This window comes from Octopus sinensis, linkage group LG9, assembly GCF_006345805.1.
Source record: "Octopus sinensis linkage group LG9, ASM634580v1, whole genome shotgun sequence".
In the NCBI taxonomy this organism is placed as follows: Eukaryota; Metazoa; Mollusca; class Cephalopoda; order Octopoda; family Octopodidae; genus Octopus; species Octopus sinensis.
Genome location: NC_043005.1, coordinates 45,340,803 through 45,362,819, shown reverse-complemented (window position 1 = coordinate 45,362,819; position 22,017 = coordinate 45,340,803). Strand labels below are relative to the sequence as shown.

Sequence of the window (22,017 nt, the reverse complement as noted above, 5' to 3'; positions counted from 1 at the left end):
CAAAAGGTTCCAGTTAGTTTAGTATGCAAAGGGATTCATACTGACATTGGTAGCATCTCTCAAGAAACAGACCCTTTGAAATAGCATAAGTTTGGTATTGTATTGTTATTTATATTGCTTGGCAATGATTAATTTGCCAATATTCTCAAGCAATTTAGAAAGCAGAAGGATTGGAGTGACCTACTGAATGTTTACCCTAAAATTTATCAGAAATAAATAAATATGGTTTTAAATAAATTTTTTTATATATTTTTTTTATATATGCCTTTGTTTCATTTTGTTTTGTTTTACATCAATTTAAAAGAAATCAGTTTTAGAATTATCTCAAGGAAATATGATACAATGTTGAAACTGGGAAACAGTAAATGTGATAACTTTATATTCCGATTGAGGAATATTTAACTTCATCTGACATAGTGATAGGAATTATTTGGGAAATATGATACAAGAGAAGTGGTGTCCAGGTAAAAATAAAATTAATATGCAAAAGTAGTTGAAATTCGCTTCCTTGTCAATTCTTTAATAATAATAATGATAATAATAATAATAATAATAATAATAATAACAGTAATAATTTTTTTCCTTGGCACAAGGCTAATAACAATATTAACAATAAAAATACTAGTTCCTTTCTTTCTGAAATATAGGTTTTCTAAAAATGGAAAGACACAATTAAAAAGAAAAATTAAAAATAAATAAATAAAAATGAAATAAAATTTTCAATAGGTCAACAAGAGAATAGACTTTTTTTTTTCATAAAACTGAAGGTCAACAATTTGCAAGTTAATATACTATTTAACTGATTCAATAGAACAAAATAAAGAAACTGGTGTAGAATAACAGTAATCTAGGGCAAATTATATATAAGATGAAGAAGATGAAGAAGAGGAAAAAGAAGAAGAAAGATGTGACAAAGAAGAAATAGCTATTTAAATAAAACTGAAAAGAAACTTTAAAATTTGCTCTGGATTAACAGCCGTCAAAGTGATTCCATACTTGATGATCTTTTGTTTACAGGCAAGATAACGGAAGGTGTAAATAATAGACAAATATTATGGCTCGAGAAATAGGGTGAAAATTGTGATCTCTTGAGTGAGATATACAGCTTGTAGGTTACATTTTTACCAACAGAACCAGTCAATTTATTGTAGTGCAGTCCTCTAAATAAGTAAAAAGCTAGTTGATCAGCTCATGCGGACACAGGTGGCTCCAGATGCCACATAAGATGTGCCATAAATTCCAGGCGGTTACCTAGTTTCTTAAGGCATTTCTTACAGGTGAATGGATCATCATTTCCAAGGTGTAGACTGTTGTGTAACATGTAGATAGCAAAATCTTCAAACCAAATCCCGCAATGTTTGCAATTGCTGATTTTTTTGTTACCAATTTGAAATGGTCCGGTTCTGCTGTTGTTGGCAGTTTGATCACTTTCCAGAGGTTGCTTGTCAACCAAACTAATTGTATAACTGATTTGTTGGTTATCAAAATCTACTTCGCCATTTCTTATGTTATCAGAAATATCCTCTTCTTGGTCATTTTTCTCAAAGTCAGAAGTGCTAGGTACAACAAACATTTTGGTACCATCAGTAATAGTTTCAGCTTCTATGTTCTCAAACTCTTCCCCACTGCCTACCAGTGAGTAACAAACTTTTAGGGCAGTATTTGTTGATTCATCATCACTAAACTCCTCACTTGCTTCTATCACTTCCATTCTTTCATCACAAGATAGCTCATCACAGTTTGGTTCAATATCCTCCTCCCCTTCTTCGTCATCATTCTCACCACCTTCCTCCTCTTCTTCAATATCACCACCAGGCTCATGTTTAATAGTTGAGGATTTTATTATCTCCTCTGAATGTTCATTATCCTCCTCTTCCTCTTCCTCATCAACAAAATCATCATCATCATTAGCAGATTCTTGAATAGTTAGAAGAGGACTAGGACTTTTTGTGCTGGAGTCATTTATTTGATCACTAATTTCCTTAGTCTCTAACATTTGGTTATTATTCTCTTCTAAGTTAGTGCTGTGAATAGTGCTGGATTTCTGGGACACGTCATAGTTTACAACAGTTTCATTTAAATTTTCACTCTTGGCAGCATTGTGTTCTGCATAATCAGCTTCTGCTAGCTGGCCAAGGATTTGCATCCAGCCCTTTTCACTATTTTCAACTGTTTCAATGCTATAGGTGCTTGTTTCATTTTCTGCTGGTTGAGAGCTTACCAAACAGAAACGTGCACAGCCAGTCCATTTTGCACCTTCAATAACAGGTGGCTCTTCAGTTGTTGTTTCAGTATCACCATTTGACACTTCTTCAGGAGTTAGGCTATTTTTTCTCCGTACTTTCGCAACCGTACTTTGTTTTACTTCATGTAACTTTTGATGTTTTTCTAATTCGATGCAAGTTTCAAATGCCTCTCCACAGGTTTCACACGTCTGGACAGATTTTATTCCATGACTACGTAGATGAGATTTTAATAGATGGGAGGCCACAAACCTTGCATTACAGATTCTACAAGTATTCTTCGTTCGGTGGTTAGAATGCACTTTTGAGTGTTGTTTCAGATGATCCGAGCGAGAAAATCGGCGTCCACATATATGACAGATGTATGGCTTTTCTCCACTATGTACCCGTATGTGACGTTGAAGTTTTGATGAAGTGCGGTATGTTTGACCACACAGTGTACATTTCAAAGGAGCAGCCCCACGTGAATGTGAAAGTACATGAGCATTGAGCTCATCCTCCGTGTCAAACTGCATAGCACAGTATCGACACATCAAATTATTAGGTTCTTTAACAGGAGGATAACTGCTATTTGGAGATGTGGAAACCACACTCATCTTGCTCTTGGAATTTCTGAAAGATAAGAGAAAAAAAAATATGTGAGTAAACAGAGAAAACCAGAATATCAAACATTTATATGTAATTTGTTATTAGCCCTTTAGCATTCACATTGTTTTGAATCAATCATTGTTTTGTAGCTATGAGATTTTGATGAGGCAACTGTTAATTTTTTAGTATGACATTGTAGGACAGATGTGAGAAATCAGATCTGATCAATTTGAAAGTAAAACAGGTAGAATATTTTGCCTGGGTATGGCTGGTTTAAATGCTAAAGGGTTAAACAAGAAATGTAGTTCAATTTCATTTAACAAAAGGTGCAGGCATGGTTGTATGGTTAGACACTTGATCCCAACTACATGGTTCCAGGTTCAGTCCCACTGCATGGCACCTTGTACAAGTGTCTTTTACTGCAGCCTCAGTAACCTGGGTTCTCATTTCTAAGGTATTTTTTGTTGCTGTCGTCGTCCTCATCCTCATTATTATTATTCAGGTCACTGCTTGGAATTGAACTCGGACTCTTGGGGTTAGTAGTTCGCACTCTTAACCACTACGCCATATACCCATGAGCAATTATGGAGAAAATTTTAGGGCTTATAAATCTAATATTTTCCTATCCTTACTTAATACTGGTTCCCATGTGCTATTCATACCAGCACTCGGTCTGCTTAAAAGGTTGTTGTATCCTAGCATATCTGCTCGTATTCTTCAGTGGTGTTCTCTGTCTATTATTTTAACTTCATCCCACAGGGGAAGGTGCTCTCCGCTTTTCCATACATGATCAGCTATACCCGATTTATCAATATCTCCTAGTGTCACAGCTTTGCGATGTTCTTCTACTCTTATTTTGAGGGGGCAGCATGTTTCGCCTTTGTATAACCTACCACAGCTGCATAGGATGGAGTACATGCAGTCTTTGGTCATATTCTCTTCTATTGGTGGTTTTACTCAAAGGAGATATTTGCAAAGTGATGTATTACTCTTGAATACTGTCCTGATGTCATATGGGCCACATATCTTTTGTATCTTTTCGGAGAGGCCTTTCACACAGGTTTAGACAGACTGTGGACAGTTTATTGGTTTCATCCTCTCTTTTCTTCATAATTGGAGTGGATAGTATGTTTTGGGGGTAGTTGTTGCTTAATAGATTGTTATTGAGCTTGATCATTTCTTTGTGGTGTGTATCATGATCACTACTTATATTCGTAACATGATATTTTAGGCACTGAGCAATCCCTCTCTTCACACTGTATGGATGGTGGGAGATGAAGTTGAGGCATCATCCAGTGAAGGTTGGCTTGCAGTATATGGATGTCCTGACTCCATACTTGGTGCATGTTATTAATACGTCCAGGAATGCTAGCTGATTGTCTTTTTCCTTTTTCATTGTGAATTGGATGTATTAACAACATGCACCAAGTATGGCTTCAGGACATCCGTATACCGCAAGCTGACCTTCACTGGACAACACCTAAACATCAATTCCCACCATCCATACAGTGTAAAGAGAGGGATTACTCAGTGCCTAAAACATCGTGCAAAGAATATATGTAGTGATCGTAATACACACCATGAAGAAATGATCAAACTCAGTAACAATCTATTAAGCAACAACTACCCAAAAAACTTACTATCCACTCCAATTATGAAGAAAAGAGAGGACAAAACCAATAAATGGTCCACAGTCTGTCTACCCAATGTGAAAGTCTTCTCTGAAAAGATACAAAAGATATGTGGCCCATATGACAACAGGACAGTATTCAAGAATAATACAACACTTCGCAAATATTTCCTTCGAGTAAAACCACCAATTGCATGTACTCCATCCCATGCAGCTGTGGTAGGTTATACAAAAGCAAAACATGCTGCTTCCTCAAAATAAGGGTAGATGAACATCGCAAAGCTGTGACACAAGGAGATATTGATAAATTGGGTATAGCCGATCATGTATAGAAAAATGGAGAGCGCCTTCCCCTGTGGGATGAAGTTAAAATAATAGACAGAGAACACCAGTGGAAAATACGAGAACTAAAAGAAGTAGCACATATGCTAGGACATAACAACCTTCTATGCAGACCGAGTGCAGATATGAGTAGCATATGGGAACCAGTATTAAGGAAGGATTGGAAAATATCAGATTTATAAGCCCTAAAATTCACTCCATAATTGCTCACAGGCATATGGCATAGTGGTTAAGAGTGCAGGCTACTAAACCCAAGAGTCTGAGTTTGATTCCAAGCAGTGACATGAATAATAATAATAATAAAAATAATAATATCAAAAAATACCTTTGGAATGAGAACCCAGGTTTAAATTTTCCCCAACGCTGGAGGGTATATCAGCCGAAACGTTGTGTTAACAACAAACAAGATGAGGACTAATATCCGCCAAATGTAAGTAATGTACATAATTCCTCATCTCTTAAATATAGAACTGTATTATGGAGTTGATTCATTAAACTAAAAATTCTTTAGGGTGGTGCCCTGGAATTGCTGCAGCTGAAAAACTGAAACAAGTAAAAGATAAAACCCAATGCTTGCATCGATCATTTATACAGAGTCAGGTACTCTTCGTATTTACAAGTAAGTAAGTAAGTAAGTAAGTGTGTGTGTGTGTGAGAGAGAGAGAGAGAGAGAGAGAGAGAGAGAGAGAGAGAGAGAGAGAGAGTGGTGCTGGAATTTTACTACATTCATATATTGATAAATCATACATCGTATCAGTCAGGATATTTACACTTGCTTCAAAACAAACTATAAAAGTTAAAAAAAAAAGCAAGTTAGTATAAAAACATCTCTAAACAAATGGTATTTATTAGAGCAGTTCTAGTTCTCCAGGTATTACAGAATTTATAACAAAATAATGATAATGATAAAGAAATATCAAGGGATAGTTATTTGTAATATAATATTTTGTAAGTCTAAATCTTTCTTTCCATGCCAACATCACTGGATATGAATATGGTAGATAATCGCATTTGTGATATAGGGAGATAATACAAGTAATTAGTAAATATAAAGTACAGTTCTGCGTTTAATATCTACCAAAGAAAAAACAAAAAAAAGCAAAAAAAAAAGAACAAGAGGCAAGGGAGACAACTACAATCATTTGATAAACACTTTTGGACAAAACAGACAATGCAGTTTGGAGTGGCTCTGGTCTTTAAAGCCAACTGGTGAAAGCAACAAACACGCTTTAGTCTTATTGGACCTTCTCAGGGAACTATATTCTACTTAGTGGACAAGATTATGAGCATATAGAAATCGGGAGAATGCAGTAATGCTGATTATCAACATCATCGACAACATAACCATGAAAAAAAAAACAGAAAAAAGCTTCAGGTAGGTGTTCTGCATACTAAGCAGAAATGCAATATGGCCTCACATATGTAACTGAGTGAGATGAAGAAAAAAAAACAAAACAAAAAAACAAACTTCAATCAACTGAGATTATCCAAGCACTGAATATTGAAGAAAGATAAAAAAAAAAACAACAACAACAAAACAAAACAAATAAAACAAACAAAAACAACAACAAAACTCATGACTGGCCAATATATAGAATCTGACATGAAGCAACAGTATTTTAATAGCAAATGGATTTTGCTTGGTGATATACTTTAATGCTGGTAGCTTAATAGGATGAGAGAAATAGACTTCACTACTACTATTAATATGATATGGGACTTGAGGCGAGATTTAAAAAGAAGGTAAAAAAATCCTCAAAAAACAAACAAACATTGCAGTAGCTATTATTATGAATTTTACATTAAGAAATTAATGAAACTTATTATTTTACTGTTTAACACTTTTGTGACCCTATTTCTAGCAATCTACACATGCTATGTGATTCACTAAATTTTGAAAAAAATAATCAAGAATTTGGAATGCTTTAGTAAAATAATAATTTCATTTTTAACCCTTTAGCATTTATATCAGCCGTATCAGGCCTGAGTATTCAACTTGTTTTATATTCAAATCGGCCAGATCTGGTTTCTCATACCTATGAAAAAGCTATGAGATAATGCATGATTAATTCAAAACAATGAAAATATAAATCATCATCATTATCATCATTTAACGTCCACTTTCCATGCTGGCATGGGTTAGACGGTTTGACTGAGTACTGGCGAGCCAGATGGCTGCACCTGGCTCCAATCTGATCTAGCAGAGTTTCTACAGCTGGATGCCCTTCCTAATGCCAACCACTCTGAGAATGTACTGGGTACTTTTATGTGCTACCGGCACAAGGGCCAGTCAGGAGGTACTGGCAACAGCCACTCTCAAATGGTAATTTTTACGTTCCACCAGCACAGGAACCAGTCCAGCGGCACTGGCAACGACCTCACTCAAATGTTGTTTTTCACGTGCCACTGGCACAAGTCCCAGTAAGGCAACGCTGGTAATGATCATGTTCGAATTGTGCTTTTTATGTGCCACCGGTACGGGAGCCAGTCAGCGGCCCTGGCAACGATCACACTCGGATGGTGCTCTTTGAACTTAAAAGAAGATAAAATTATGATAGGTCTTAAATTATGACACTTTAGTCCTGCTTTATTAAGAACACAACAACCTCCCAGTACTGGCATGATGATATAATCCACTCAGTACATTATGAAGTGGCTGATGTTATGAAGGGCATCCAGCCATAGATGCCATGGTATATAAAACATCTGAATAAGATGTTGCTTCTTGACACTTCTAGTAGAGGAGTAACTTCAAACAACAACAAAAGTACTGACTGTGACCTGATGGTGATGATTGGATTTTTGAAATGTATACTCACCCAATACATACATACATACATACATACATACATACATACATACATACATACATATACATACATACATACATACATACATACATACATACATACATACATACATACATACATACATACATACATACATACATACATACATACATACATACATACATACCATACATACATACATACATACATACATACATACATACATACATATACATACATACATACATACATACATACATACATACATACATACATACATACATACATACATACATACATACATACATACATACATACATACATACATACATACATACATACATACATACATACATACATACATACATACATACATACATACATACATACATACATACATACATACATACATACATACATACATACATACATACATACATACATACATACATACATACATACATACATACATACATACATACATACATATATATATATATAAATAAATAAACTTGCACCATGGTAGCACAAGGTTTTTCTTTTTTAAATACCAGATGTGATTAGTCATTAAGGGCACTGAGTGTAACTTTTGATGCTTTGAGTGAAAACATTTAAAACTCAAAGTAGTGAGCAACAATTAAACTGACAATCACCTTATCAAGCATCATCATTTAATGTCCGTTTTCAATGCTGGCCCGGGTTAGATGGTTTGACAGGAGCTGGCAAGGCCAGGACCCACACCAGGTTCAAGTCTATTTTGGCAGGGTCTCTACAGCTGGATGCCATTCCTAATGCCAACCACTTTAGAGTGTACTGGATGTATTTTTAATATGGCACCAGCACTAGAGCTTTTTACATGGCATCATCACCAGTACTCTTTATGTGGTACCATCACTAGTACTTTTCACATGGCACCATCACTAGTGCTCTTTATGTGGTAGCATCACTAGAACTCTTTACATGGTGCCATCACCAGTGATCTTAACATGGCACCCTCACCAGTACATTTTACATGGCATGAGCATCAGTGCTTTTAATGTGACACCATTGCCAGTGTGTTTTACATGGTACCAGCACTCATGCTTTTTAAGTGGTGCCATCACCAACAAGATCACTAACAGAATGCACCAGCATCACAGTTTGCAATTTAAAATAATCTGCAATATTTTGATTCGTCTGGCCGTTGCCAGCCTCGTCTGGCCCCTGTGCCGGTGGCACATGAAAAGCACCACCCGATCGTGGCTGTTTGCCAGCCTCATCTGGCACCTGTGCAGGTGGCACGTAAAAAGCACCCACTACACTCACGGAGTGGTTGGCGTTAGGAAGGGCATCCAGCCGTAGAAACACTGCCAGATCAGACTGGGCCTGGCGCAGCCTTCTGGCTTCCCAGATCCCAGTTGAACCGTCCAACCCATGCTAGCATGGAAAACGGACGTTAAACGATGATGATGATGATGATTGCAGCACCAAAACAGAATCTAAACAACCACACACCGATGCAGTTTAGACATAACATTGTTCTACATTAAAGATGGACTATTTTTATATGATACTCTACAGAATAATAGTGTTACTTGAAATTCTACCAAAAAATCTCAATAGGCAAAGAAAAATATATTTATTCATGAAAAGATCAGTCCTTCCTTCTTGTTAGAAGGAAAATGGAAAGTAGATATATCCTGCCAAGAATAGAATATAAGTTGCAACATCCTATTGGCTATCAAGGTTCTAAATGTTGGATGCAGATCAATAAATTACAATGAAATCCCTTATATTGTCATAAGGCTTTTACCAAAGTTTCTTTTACGCACATTTCTTTGAAATGGTAATAAGCGATTCATAAAAATATATCTAAACTGGAATTTATTATTTGGAAAACATTAATTGCAGTCATATAATTCACTGAGATTTATTTAATAAAAAATCATATCCAAAATTATTACTAGTGTAAAAAAAATCAAACTAAGTTGTAGGTCAGTAAGGTATTTTCTACATTACTGCTCAAAAAATAACCTATGTGTGTGTGTGAGAGAGAGAGAGAGAGAAGGGGAGAAGAGAGAGAAGGAGAGAGACAAGCTTATGGTTACTGAGATGATATGAAAACAGTAATGTTATGCAGGGCATGAAGGCATGAATTAGGTGAAATAAGCTTCAATAAGTTGGTTTGCAGATCATTACAAAGATGACTAGATTCACAGAAATAATTTCTGAAGCAGCATTATCAGGTAAAAAAATAAATAAATAAAAAAGAGAGAATAAAAAATCTTTTTATTATATGGAAGTAGAAGAGTCAAAACAATAGAATAATGTTTTATAGTCTGTGTGCATACATGTATTTTTCTCTCTCACTTTTTTTTTTTTTAACTTTCTACTCTATTAAAATTGAGCTTGCATCAAAGAACACCCAACTCATAATCACAACTGCTATCTTGGCAACTGATTTCTCTATTTCAAAAGTATTACATGCAAGAAGTCTTATCTGTGTTAATGCCAGGCTTATATGGACACCAAATAATTCTTTCCATACATTTTTTTTTTTCAACTAAGTTATAGCAGATCAAAGTATAAAATCAGTAAACCCAATCTTGCTCCAATCATTCTATTTTTGGAAGCTGTAGGACCATCAGCTACAGTAAAGAAACAGTCATTTGTATTTTTAAGATGCTACAGCAAAAGACCACTGCCAAACAATATAATGACGAATCAATGGCTATAGTTTATAGTTTCTATTTCATATACACCAACTTATTTACTGACCAAATAAACAATTGTGATAGGCTGAATAATAAAAAGGCCAAACAAAATCATCACCATTATCATCATCATAACCAAGATCAGTTTCTCTATGCTGCCATTGGCTAGATGAGTCTGCAATACAACATTCTTTCTTTTGTCCTCACCTGACACAATGCTATTCTATTTGAGATGCACAAATTTCTTTCCCTTAAAGTTCTCATATAACACACCCTTATTCTACGTTTAGCTTAATTTTACTTCAGGCACAATCTCTTTCCATATCTAGGCATTTTTTTTCTTACTCCACGTTTGCATAATGTATCCATAGAGTCCAATTGTTTTTTATGTATATATTATTGCCTGACACTTTTGATATCTATTAGTTGATGCCTGAAAAATAAAGCATACACACATGTATTGGAGGCATCTGTTAGTCTCTACAAGACCTTGGATCTGTGCCTAGTAAGTTTTGCTTAACCCTTTATCATTCACATTATTATGTCAAAAGCAATGCATATTTATTCTCATTCTTTTGAATTAATCATGCATTATGTTGTAGCTTTGAGATTTTGAAGAGGCAAACTGTTACTTTTAGAATGACAATGTGGGGTTGGTGTGAGGAGCCAGATCTGGCCAGTTTTATTCTACATAAAACAGGTAGAATATTTGGGCTGGTTCAAATGCTAAAGGCTTAAGTCTTGTTTGGCAGAGTAGCATCTGCTGTGACTATAAAGACCCACATGTGAACAACAACCCCGGTTGTAGAGACTGCACTTAAAGTTGCTGCCTGCCATTGTTGTCAAGCTGCTGTTTTTCCATTAGTTTTGTTTTCTTTATCAGAATGCCTTACCCCTCCCTCTCATCTGTTTTTAAATCGGTGTCTTTTTCCAATCTGCTTTGCGAACGGTTATCAGCAATGTCTTCCCCACTTTTTAATGTTCATGAAATGAAAGTATTTTACAATTTCATTTCTCATTCTCATCCAAAGCATCATAAAGTATTTGTTTTTCAGGCAAAGTAAAAAGGTGACTAATTTCATTTAACCCACAAGCAACCATTTCAGAAAGGATTATCTTTCATCTTTTAGCTGTTTGAGTCATTAGACAGTGGCCATGTTGGGGCACTGGCTTGAAGAAATTTTGGTTGATTGAACCAAGCCCAGTACTTTTTTTTTTCTTTTTTAAGCCTGGTACTTATTCTGTCAGCCTCATTTGTTAAACTGTTAAGTTATAGAGACGTAAACACTGCAATACTGGTTGTCATATGATGCTGGGGGGACAAACAGACACAAAGACACACACACACACATACAATCATACATACATACATATAAATATATATAGGATGAGCTTCTTTCAGTTTCCATCTATCAAATCTACTCACAAGGCTTTGGTTAGCCTGAGGCTAAAGTAGATAACACTTGCCCAGGGTGTCATATACTGGGACTGAACCCAGAACAACGTGATTGAGAAACAAGCTTCTTACCACATATCAATGTCTTTACCTTCACTCTTTTTCTTAAAAGAACATTCTAAGGTATTATGGTATTATCTTTTAATTTCTCTAATGTGAGAGGGGAAGAACAACTAAAAGTCATGAACAAATGAACAAAAAAAAAAGAATTTCTTTTTTACATAGTTTTTTTTTTTTTTTTTACATAAAAAATTAATGTGACTATATCACTTATCGCTTTAGGGATAGCAATAAATTGCAATTTATATTACAAATAAGACAATAATTTCTTAAAGTAGAAATATAAAGTTTAACAGTAAAGAAGGATACATTATAGTATATTGCCTGAAAATATAATGATAGTATATAAAATGAAAAAGTGGAGATAACAGAGTGAAGTGTTGCAACTGTATTCCTTAAATGATTTAGTGTCAGAGTGTTGAGTCCTAATTCAATCTCAGTTGAGCAAACTTATGAACAAAAGTAGTCTAGCAGTGACCATCCTGTCTTTTACATAGGGTATCTAGAACTACTTGTAAGAAGTTTTTATCTGTGCAAATATCAGGCTTATATGAACACTAATAATTCTTCACATAAATTTTCAAGTGAGTTAAAGCAGATCAGAGTATGGAATGAGGCAAAAAAAAAAAAAAAAAAAAAAAAAAAAAAACTACCAATCATTTTATTTTTGGAACTACAAAGCCACCAGCTACAAAAAGGAAACAGTTATTTATATTTTTAAGATGCTATAGAAAAGGACCTCTGCCAAACATACAATTATGTACATTTTTTAACCCTCTATCATTCAGATTACTCTGTCAAATGTAATGCTTATTTATTCACATTGCTTAGAATCAATCATGCATTATCTCATAGTATTGAGATTTCAATGGAATGATGGTTTACTTTTACAATGACATTGTAGGGCAGGTGTGAGAGGCTGAATCTGGCCAGTTTGAACATAAATATTTGGGCTGCATATGGCCAGTTTAAATGCTAGAAGGTGGTGAAGACAGGAGAGTGTAATTTGAGGAAGATTTGGATGGTGTTTCTAGCAGGTTAGGTGACCACATATATTAGTGGTCAACAACCTCTTTGCAACTGTGAGCAAGATAAATGCCATAAAAATATTTGAAATATGAGTTATTCTTTTAAACTACATCTAGATATATTTTACTTCAAATCAATGAATAACACATGCTTAGCAAAGGGTATCAATTATTATTCAAAGAACTCAATTTAGTAACAATTTATTAGGGCAATTTTTGAATATTTTAAAAAGACACAACAAATTTTTAAAGTAAAAAAAAAGTATAAATATGATGCATTGAATCATGATAAATTATGAATAATAAACTAAAGGAAAATATCAATTTTAATGTAAACAATAAATGAATCATAGTGAAACTTGATACTGTTTGTTGCTTAAAAGTTCTATATTGGGTGTCAGACTTGTTAATGCCAATAGCAAGACATTATCCAGATGGGCATTAGTTAATTTTGGTCTCAAATGTTTCTTGGTGTGCTTCATTTTTGAAAATAATTACTTTCACAGATATGTGCTGCCAAACAATGATGCAATCTTTTTTCCGTATGGATAACTTAGTTTGGATATTTCCCATTTGGATGAATAGATTTTCTATAAATGTCAAGCCTTGATACATCATCAGAATGAAATTTTGACCTCAGTATCATCATTCTGCATCTTAATCAATTTCATTTGATAATTTTCTAATGCAGTGTCCGCTTGCACATCAAGTGATGTTAGCAAATAGCTTGGCTGCATTTGCAATGCATCAGCAAAATATGATGAAAGCTTTTTTTTTTATTCTTAGACCATATTCACAAAAATGCCTTTCTGAAATTATAATTTCTTCAATTGCAGTTTTATTACAAGTGTCACAACTTACATATCATGTATCTGCTAATTATTTCCACTAAAGTTGTAAATTCAAGTCATTGAAATGAGATGTAATGTCCACAGGAACTGCCAAAGTTGCAAGCCAAGCAGGATCACAAAAACCGAGAAACACTAGCATTTTCGCTCTTGGGGATTATAAATTTCAAATTTTGGGATAGGGCCAGCAAAATTAGGGAAGAGGACCAATCAATTACATTGACCACAGTTTTCAACTGGTACTATTTCATTGACCCCAAAAGGATGAGAGGCAAAGTTGACCTCAGCAGAATTTGAACTCATAATGTAAAGATGAGTGAAATGCCACTGAGCATTTTGCTTGGCATGCTAATGATTCTGCCAGCTCGCTGCCTCTTGAGGAATGTTGCCACCACTTTATGCAATGCAAATACTCTTTCTAGTATTGACCCTTAGTGAAAATAGTGAAGAAATATAGCAGATCTCCATATTCTGCCCCTGTCTCCAATAAAAGCTGTTGAAACTGATGATGATTCAATCCAGGATCAGATTTATTAATTTCATAACAGTGTCTATAACATTCTTTAATTCCAAAGACTTGGTACATAATGTCTCTTGATATTTTATACATAATTTCAAGGCTTTCTATTGTCCTTGCAGCAATGTGATTATGCCTTTTCACTATCCCACTACTACCCATTAGGAGTGATGTCAGTTAGCTTTGACAAGTCAAATTTCATTTCTGACATTATTTTTAACAAAACCCCACAAAATATCTGCTCCACTAACCTTATCCTTCATAGAAATTAATTCTATAAACTCTTAAAAAATTTGAAAATTTAAGGTCACTGCCTGCACAAACTTAGCAAGTTGAACAGTGTCTCTCAAGTTTGTACTCTCATCAAGTGCAATTAAAAAAAAATTGCAGTTGGTTGCAAGTGTCCCTCAGACAAGTTTTAACATCTGCTGACATTTCTTCAACTTGTCATGTGATCAATCTTGCAAACAGACTGGTATATGCAAATAAAGATTTCTCTTCAGGATAAACTATATCTGCTACTACTAGCAAGCATTCTTTGACAAACTCTCCATCTGCGAAAAAAAACTTCAACTTTTCTGCACAACATTTTGAAAATTTTTTCTTGGCACAAATATTTCTTTCATTTATACCATAAGAAGTGGTATTAGCTTTCTGAAACTAGCTTCCAATTGCTCAGCTTCATCTCTCCTCACCAGCTCAATAAACTTGACAAAATTTCTACTAAGGCAGATTTTATAATGTCACCTGGTATTTACTAGTCTTCATAGTACCATTTTCTAGGCAGATGAGACAAACAGGTTTCCCACTGTGCTTCATAAAGAAGTAATTTTGTACCCAAATATCCTGAAAATTTTGGCAGAATCTACATTTGTGTTCTATTTTTGTTTTTGCATTCATATCCATGGTAATTTTTCCATTGATTTTATTTCAAAACCTTGAATTACTTTATATGTATCATTGCATCTGTAATTATCTGGTTCATCTGATAGCTTCTTATTTCAAGAGATATTAAAAAAAAAGAAAGAAAAAAAAGTCATATGACAGTGCATAAACTTGCTTTAGCAGAAGTTTTAATCACTAAATCTGAAGGAGCATCACTATGTGATGGACAAAGAAAAGGAAGATTAATCCTTAATATTCCTAGAAATCAATTGCATATGAATTGCATTTAAGCACAAAAGAGTTGACAAAATACACACCTTACTAAAATTATATTTTCTCTTTTGAGCAGGTAATAATTAGTGGATTTTTTGTTAAAACAAAATAATATGGTTTTTGCTAACAAATTTGAACGTATAAGAGTGGCTGTGTGGTAAGTAGCTTGCTTACAAACCACATGGTTCTGAGTTTAGTCCCACTGTGAGGGACCTTGGGTGAGTGTCTACCACTATAGCCTTGGGCCGACCAAAGCCTTGTGAGTGGATTTGGTAGACGGAAACTGAAAGAAGCTTGTTGTATATATGTGTATATATATATATATATATATATATATATATATTTCTTTTACTACCCACAAGGGGCTAAACACAGAGGGGACAAACAAACAGATTAAGTCGATTACATCGACCCCCAGTGTGTAACAGGTACTTAATTTATCGACCCCGAAAGGATGAAAGGCAAAGTCGACCTCGGCGGAATTTGAACTCAGAACGTAATGGCAGACTAAATACGGCTACGCATTTCGCCCGACATGCTAATGTTTCTGCCAACACGCCTTATATATATATATATATATATATATATATATATATATATAGGTATGTATGTGTGTGTGTGTGTTTGTCCCCCACTAACATCGCTTGACAACCGATGCTGGTGATTTACATCCCCGTAACTTAGCGGTTCAGCAAAAGAGACTGATAGAATTAGTACTAGGCTTACAAAGAATAAGTCCTAGGGTTGATTTGCTCAACCAAAGGCAGTGCTCCAGCATGGTCACAGTCAAATGACTGAAACAAGTAAAAAAGTAAAAGAGTCACATCTGAAAATGTGCACTCATATTAATAAGGTGGTCCTACACCCTAAGGTTTTTATATACCAGTGTTTGGTGTATAACATATCAGAACTTGAGGCCAATATAAAAATACCCCTTCCATGATACATGAATGAAATCATGTAAACACTTAGAATAAAGAAAATTTGTACCAGATAAGTATAATATCCCAATATTTGTTTGTGGGTCAGATCTGGCCTGCAGACCATAGGTTGTTTAACTCTGATATAAAGGCTCTTTCTTAAGGAAGTGGCATCAGTAAAGGATCATCTAGACATGTTTTCTATAATGCTGTGGGAGGTGCGTGGCTTAGTGGTTAGGGTGTTGAACTCACAATCATAAGATTCTGGTTTCGATCACTGGACTGGGTGATGCGTTGTTCTTGACCAAAAACACTCCACTTCACATTGCTCCAGTCCACTCAGCCATAGAAATGAGCACCACTAGGGGAGGTGCATTGCTTAGTGGTTAGGGTGTTGGATTCATAACTGTAAGATTGTGGTTTCAGTTTCTGGATCAGGCAATGTGTTGTGTTCTTGAGCAAAACACTTCATTTCATGTTGTTCCAGTCCACTCAACCATAGAAGTGAGTTTAGCCTGGAGAGGGATGGGTTCTGCCAGGCCTTCTAGCCCTAGATACACTGCATGGCTGCAGTGCCCCAACGACCCCCAAGGGGTTAAGGGACTTGTCAGTTGTCTATAATACTGATGAAACCCAGAAGCAAAACAAAAGAAAACCATGAGAATATGTATAGGGAAGTAAAGATATGAAAATAATAATAGAAGGAACAAAATGTTTTGCCTAGACACAAGGATAAAAATCAGAAGAGTGGGGTTATTCAATAAAATAAAACCTAGTATTTCATTTTATCGAACTCTGAAAGATGAAAGGCAAAGTAGACCTTGGTAAGATTTGAAACCAGAATATAAAACACGAGAACAAATACTGCAAGACACTTATTTCTGCCATTCTAACAATTCCAACCCACCAATAACAGCTTAAACATCACCTCAAGTGTGAGTGAGAGAAGAGTATGTGCCATCCAAATGATGCTGGGGTACACCAAACACGTGCATGACATGGTGGCCTCACATTAGGATAAACAGTGCATGACCTTGCAGGTGGGGCCCACTTAGAATTCAGGTCATGTAACCCATCCTGCTCCAAAGACCCCTCATGTTTCCAGGGGTGAATTATTCAAACCCCAAAGAATTCCTCCCAACAGATGGCTATAAGGATTCCCCACTGCTCCTGCCTGTGATCAGAGATGTGCATATCATTAGCTACTAAGAGACATGCTCAACTAATTAAGTAACTGATGAGCATGTCTGTGGTATTGAGCAGAATATTTGCTGGGGCCCATCTTTTACATCAAGGCAAAACACATACCTGTTAACACTTCCACGTCAGCAGCCATGAGAGTCACTGCTAGGAATTGCATCAGGGCATTTATTATTATTATCATCATCATCATCATAATAATAATTCTATATGATATACACAGTTTGTTGTTGGAGATGTCATTGACGTACCAGCTGTTCATTTCCCATGAACTAAAGTTTTATGTTCTTTTCAAGTCTGAAGGACTTTGCGAAAACTTTGCTCTACTTTTGCTTCACCTCATGTATGCTAGCAGTTGCAGGCTGACAACCAAGTCCATCCTGTTGCTCAATGGGATACCTGCCAAGTATAGCACCTTCACTACTGGTTCCAGCCCTGTTTACACTGTTATCTATTATATTTCTTTCAGACATTTCATACATAGAGGTTAAGTGGTGTTTTTTTTTTTATTATGGTACAACATGGTGGAGTGTGAAACAAAATATCTAGCAGTATTTAATTTCATCTCTCGGCCCTGATCTCAAATTTAACCAGTGCTATCTTTACATTTGATACATTATAAAGTGGTAAAATAAGTACCAGTAATTAAATAAAGTCAGTCATATCATTGTGGATATTGTTTGGAAACCCCCAAAATAGAATTTCTTAATCATATACAAAAGCATGGGGCATACTTTGAAATTTAGCATGAAAGAAAAGCTAATATAACAGTTAACATAATTAACATTATTAAAGATTGATTATTAATTACACTGTGTTACAAAATTTTTCTTTCTTTTTTTTGTCTTTGGTCAGTGATATTTCCTATCTACTTTTAATCAAAGGAAATGACAACTGTTCCCTTCAAACTTTACTTTTGTGACCTGGACATCAATGTTTTGAAACTGACTTATTTCCCATTTATATTCAGCAAATAATCTGCTAATTCGAGTTGGTGAGACCTGCTCTAGAATATTGACTGTTGTTGTTTTTAAACAGAAATTATCTATTCAGAGGAATATCAAACCATCCTAAACACTAAAATGTCCTTTAGTATCTGAACAAAAAGAAAAAAGTTCCTGTTACATTTCTTGACATCATCTGATAAACAGGAAGTGTATATATTTTGACTTTTATATATAAAACACGGATGCTATCATTATCATTATTTTATACCTGTTTTTAATACTTTTCCCTTTGTACATAAGTAGCCTACAATTTTCCCTTCATTTGAAGAGAAAACTTTTTTGTTTCCAATAGCTCTCTGAACTTTTCCACCCAGCTCTTACTCTGTCTACTGTACTTTTGGAGGACCTATCTTCATTGTAAATTAGGAAACTAAGGTAAAGGAACAAGAGTTCCTATAGCCAGCTATTCTTCAACTCTTCTTTTTTGCACTGGAGAGCCATTACAAAACAGGAGGGAGTAGAGAATAGAGCCTTGACAGATGCTTACCTGCACACTAAATTCTTTACTGAGCTTCTTGCCAAACTGCTATCAACAAGTGAGAATCAAGATATGTTTAAGCAGAATGTATACCACCTTAAACTTTTAGATCAGAACATCTACATATTTTACAAACTGCACAAGAAAGACACACTGAATAAATAAATAATTAAAAAATACAAAAAGTAACTATAACAGAAAGAAAATTGTGAAAACAATGTGTTAATGAGAAATTTCATCCTCATGACAAAGAGTTGGAAGTTAGATTGATGGTTTGTCAATGTCACTAAGCTACTTTTCACCATTCATCATCATCATCATTTAATGTCTATTGTCCATGCTGGCTTGGGTTGGATGGTGTGACCAGAGCTGGTAAGCTGGGAGGCAGGGGTTGCACCAAACCCCAGTCTGATTTGGTATGGTCTCTACAGCTGGATGCTCTTCCTAACACCAACCACTTTACAGAGTGTGCTGAGTGCTTTTACATGGCATTGCATGAGCACTTTTATACAGCGCCACACAGGTGCTTTTACATGGCACTGCATGGGCACTTTTATGTGGCACAACTTGGGCACTTTATGTGGCACCACACAGGTGCTTTTATGTGACTCCACATGGGCACTTTTAAGTGACACTGCATGGGCACTTTTACGTGGCACAACATGGGTGCTGCATGGGCACTTTCTATGTGGAACAGCCATAATGATTGGTTTTAACAGTTTTGCTGTGGGGTATGGGTTGTCATGAGTATGGCCAGGTATCTTGGTCCTTTGACATTAATGAAGAAAATTTTATAATCTGCCAGAATTTCTAATTCAGCTTGAGGTGACTATGTTATCTGATAACACAGGCTCAAAGGGTACTGAACTAAGAGTCTTGAAGTTCTTGAACCTTTACGTAGCTCTTAGATGTGTTTGGCTTACTGAGATCAGTATTACTATTATGGCATAGGTTCAATAAATGATGTCATTTTGTTATGATACGAATTTAAATCATTAGAGCTAAACATGTACAACTCTACTCTGAAGCTGTAATCCTTACCAGACAAATCTACTGTAAAACAATAATAAAAAAAGGCCACTATATTTTTATATTTTTGATCAAAAAACTAAATTTCAAGATACTGACTAGTAAAAAATATCAACATAATTTTGTAATTTCCTAGCATTAAAAAACTTGCTTCACTTTTAATTTTTAAGTAAACAGAAGAATGAAACACTTAAAAATCTCACTATGTGACTGTTTTCACAAAAACCCAAAATTAACCTGAAATTTTCTTACAGAAATTTCATGCTTTCAATATTAGTTCTATGAAGGAAAATCACAAAGGTTGCATAATATCAAATCTGTTAAGAAGCAAAAGAAGTCTATTTTTGGCCATCACCACCTTCTTATAAAAAGGCTAGACAAAAATTATAAAAGGTATTACATTAATGGATTTCAGACTTGATTGTAATTGGTAGGATATTGAATACAAAATAATGGAGATGAAATTTATGTGGTAGAATATTATTTTCTTATACCAACAACAACAACAAACAAACAAAAAACAGTTTACATTTTGATAGATGCAGTATCTTTTAAACACATACTTCCCTTCCATTAGCTAGACAAATGCATGGTAGAATGATTAATGTCAACATCGCTAATTAATGTAAGATGCATTTGAAAAAAAAAAAATGAACGCACCCAAAACAACAAAACAGTCATAAAAGAGATAATTGCACAAAGAGGCTATAGAAGTTTCACTTAAACAACAAAATGTATATTAAGAAAAAGAAAATGATAATCTTGAACAGTTGATAAATAAATGGGATCTACAAGAAAAGCGGTCAGATTAAATTCTGATTACAACAGAAAGCTTGCCGATTTGCAAGTCAGGCAATTCTATATTTAGCAACTGCTACTGTAGGTGATCATTGGAGTTAAGAGTTCAACATAGTAAGAGTGGAAGAATGTGAAAGTTAGAATTAAAATCAATAAAAATTGCAGAAATTTGAAGAGAGAAAGGAGTAAGAGAGGCTAGCAGGCAAATATATATACAAGAGAAAGTGTATCTGTGGAATATAATACTCAAGTGAGGTTAGCTATATTATGTAATAGGAGAAAGGAAGGGGTCTATTTATGAGTAGAAGTAATTACAATGTAACATAGACATGCACGTAACTATCTCATCTAAACAGTTCAACGACTGTCTGTTGACCTGAAAAATACTTGGAAATGAATATGAATAAATGAGGCGGCTTCAGGGGTGATATGGTAAACCATCTATCCCAGTTGGAAACTACTTTCATGTAAAATTGAACAGTAGACAGTAATATTATACCTATAGTGACACATAAACAAGTATGTTTCGTTTCAAATTATGCTACAATAAATTAATTTGATCTTTCAAACATAACTGCAATTTTTTTCATTACTGTTTTAAAATCATCAAGACAGGCGAAGAGGTTATTTGGAAAAAAAGGAAAAGAGAAGACAAATTTGAAATAGAAAATGAAATAATGAAAACACAGAATAAAATACTGACAGAACAATATCCACTGTGTTATTAAAAGATACTATTTGCTAATGTATTATGCTAGCCTAATTTTGGGATTGTTAACAACTGCAGGCTCACTACATTAATTTCTTTAGACACACCTTCTATTAATCAAATTTTGTTTCCAGAAATTTCACATTCAACAAAACCATAACCCTACAAAAATCTTCTAAAAAGGGATCTACTTGGAATGTAAGGAACCATCTCTTATCACGGTACACAAGCATATTGTATTTTAATGGTTTTCATAATGTTATTTACCGTTTCTATACTTATTTTTGATGATTTTGGTAGGTAAGAAGTTTACTTCCCAGCCACATGATACTGGGTTCAGTCCCATTGTGTGGCAACTTAAGGAAGTGTCTTCTACAATAACCTTGGGCCAAATAAAGGCTTGTAATGGATATGGGAGACAGAAAGAGGAGCCCATCATATGTATATAGCTAGACATGTGAGCGTTTGTTTTCCCTGCCTATGGCTTGACAACTGGTGTTGGCATGTTTATGTCCCTGTAACAT

The 22,017-nt window shown here is 34.9% G+C and overlaps 1 protein-coding gene across 1 annotated transcript in view; it reads right to left on the bottom strand.

The window, feature by feature from the left end:
- Positions 1-739: 739 nt before the first annotated feature.
- Positions 740-22,017, bottom strand: part of LOC115215677 (zinc finger protein 236-like) — a 116,795-nt gene continuing 95,517 nt past the window's right edge. The window contains exon 2 of the mRNA XM_029784943.2: positions 740-2,855. Within this exon, the coding sequence (XP_029640803.1) occupies positions 1,190-2,839 (1,650 nt within the window). The 5' untranslated portion in view covers positions 2,840-2,855 and the 3' untranslated portion in view covers positions 740-1,189. The remainder of the gene's footprint in view (positions 2,856-22,017) is intronic.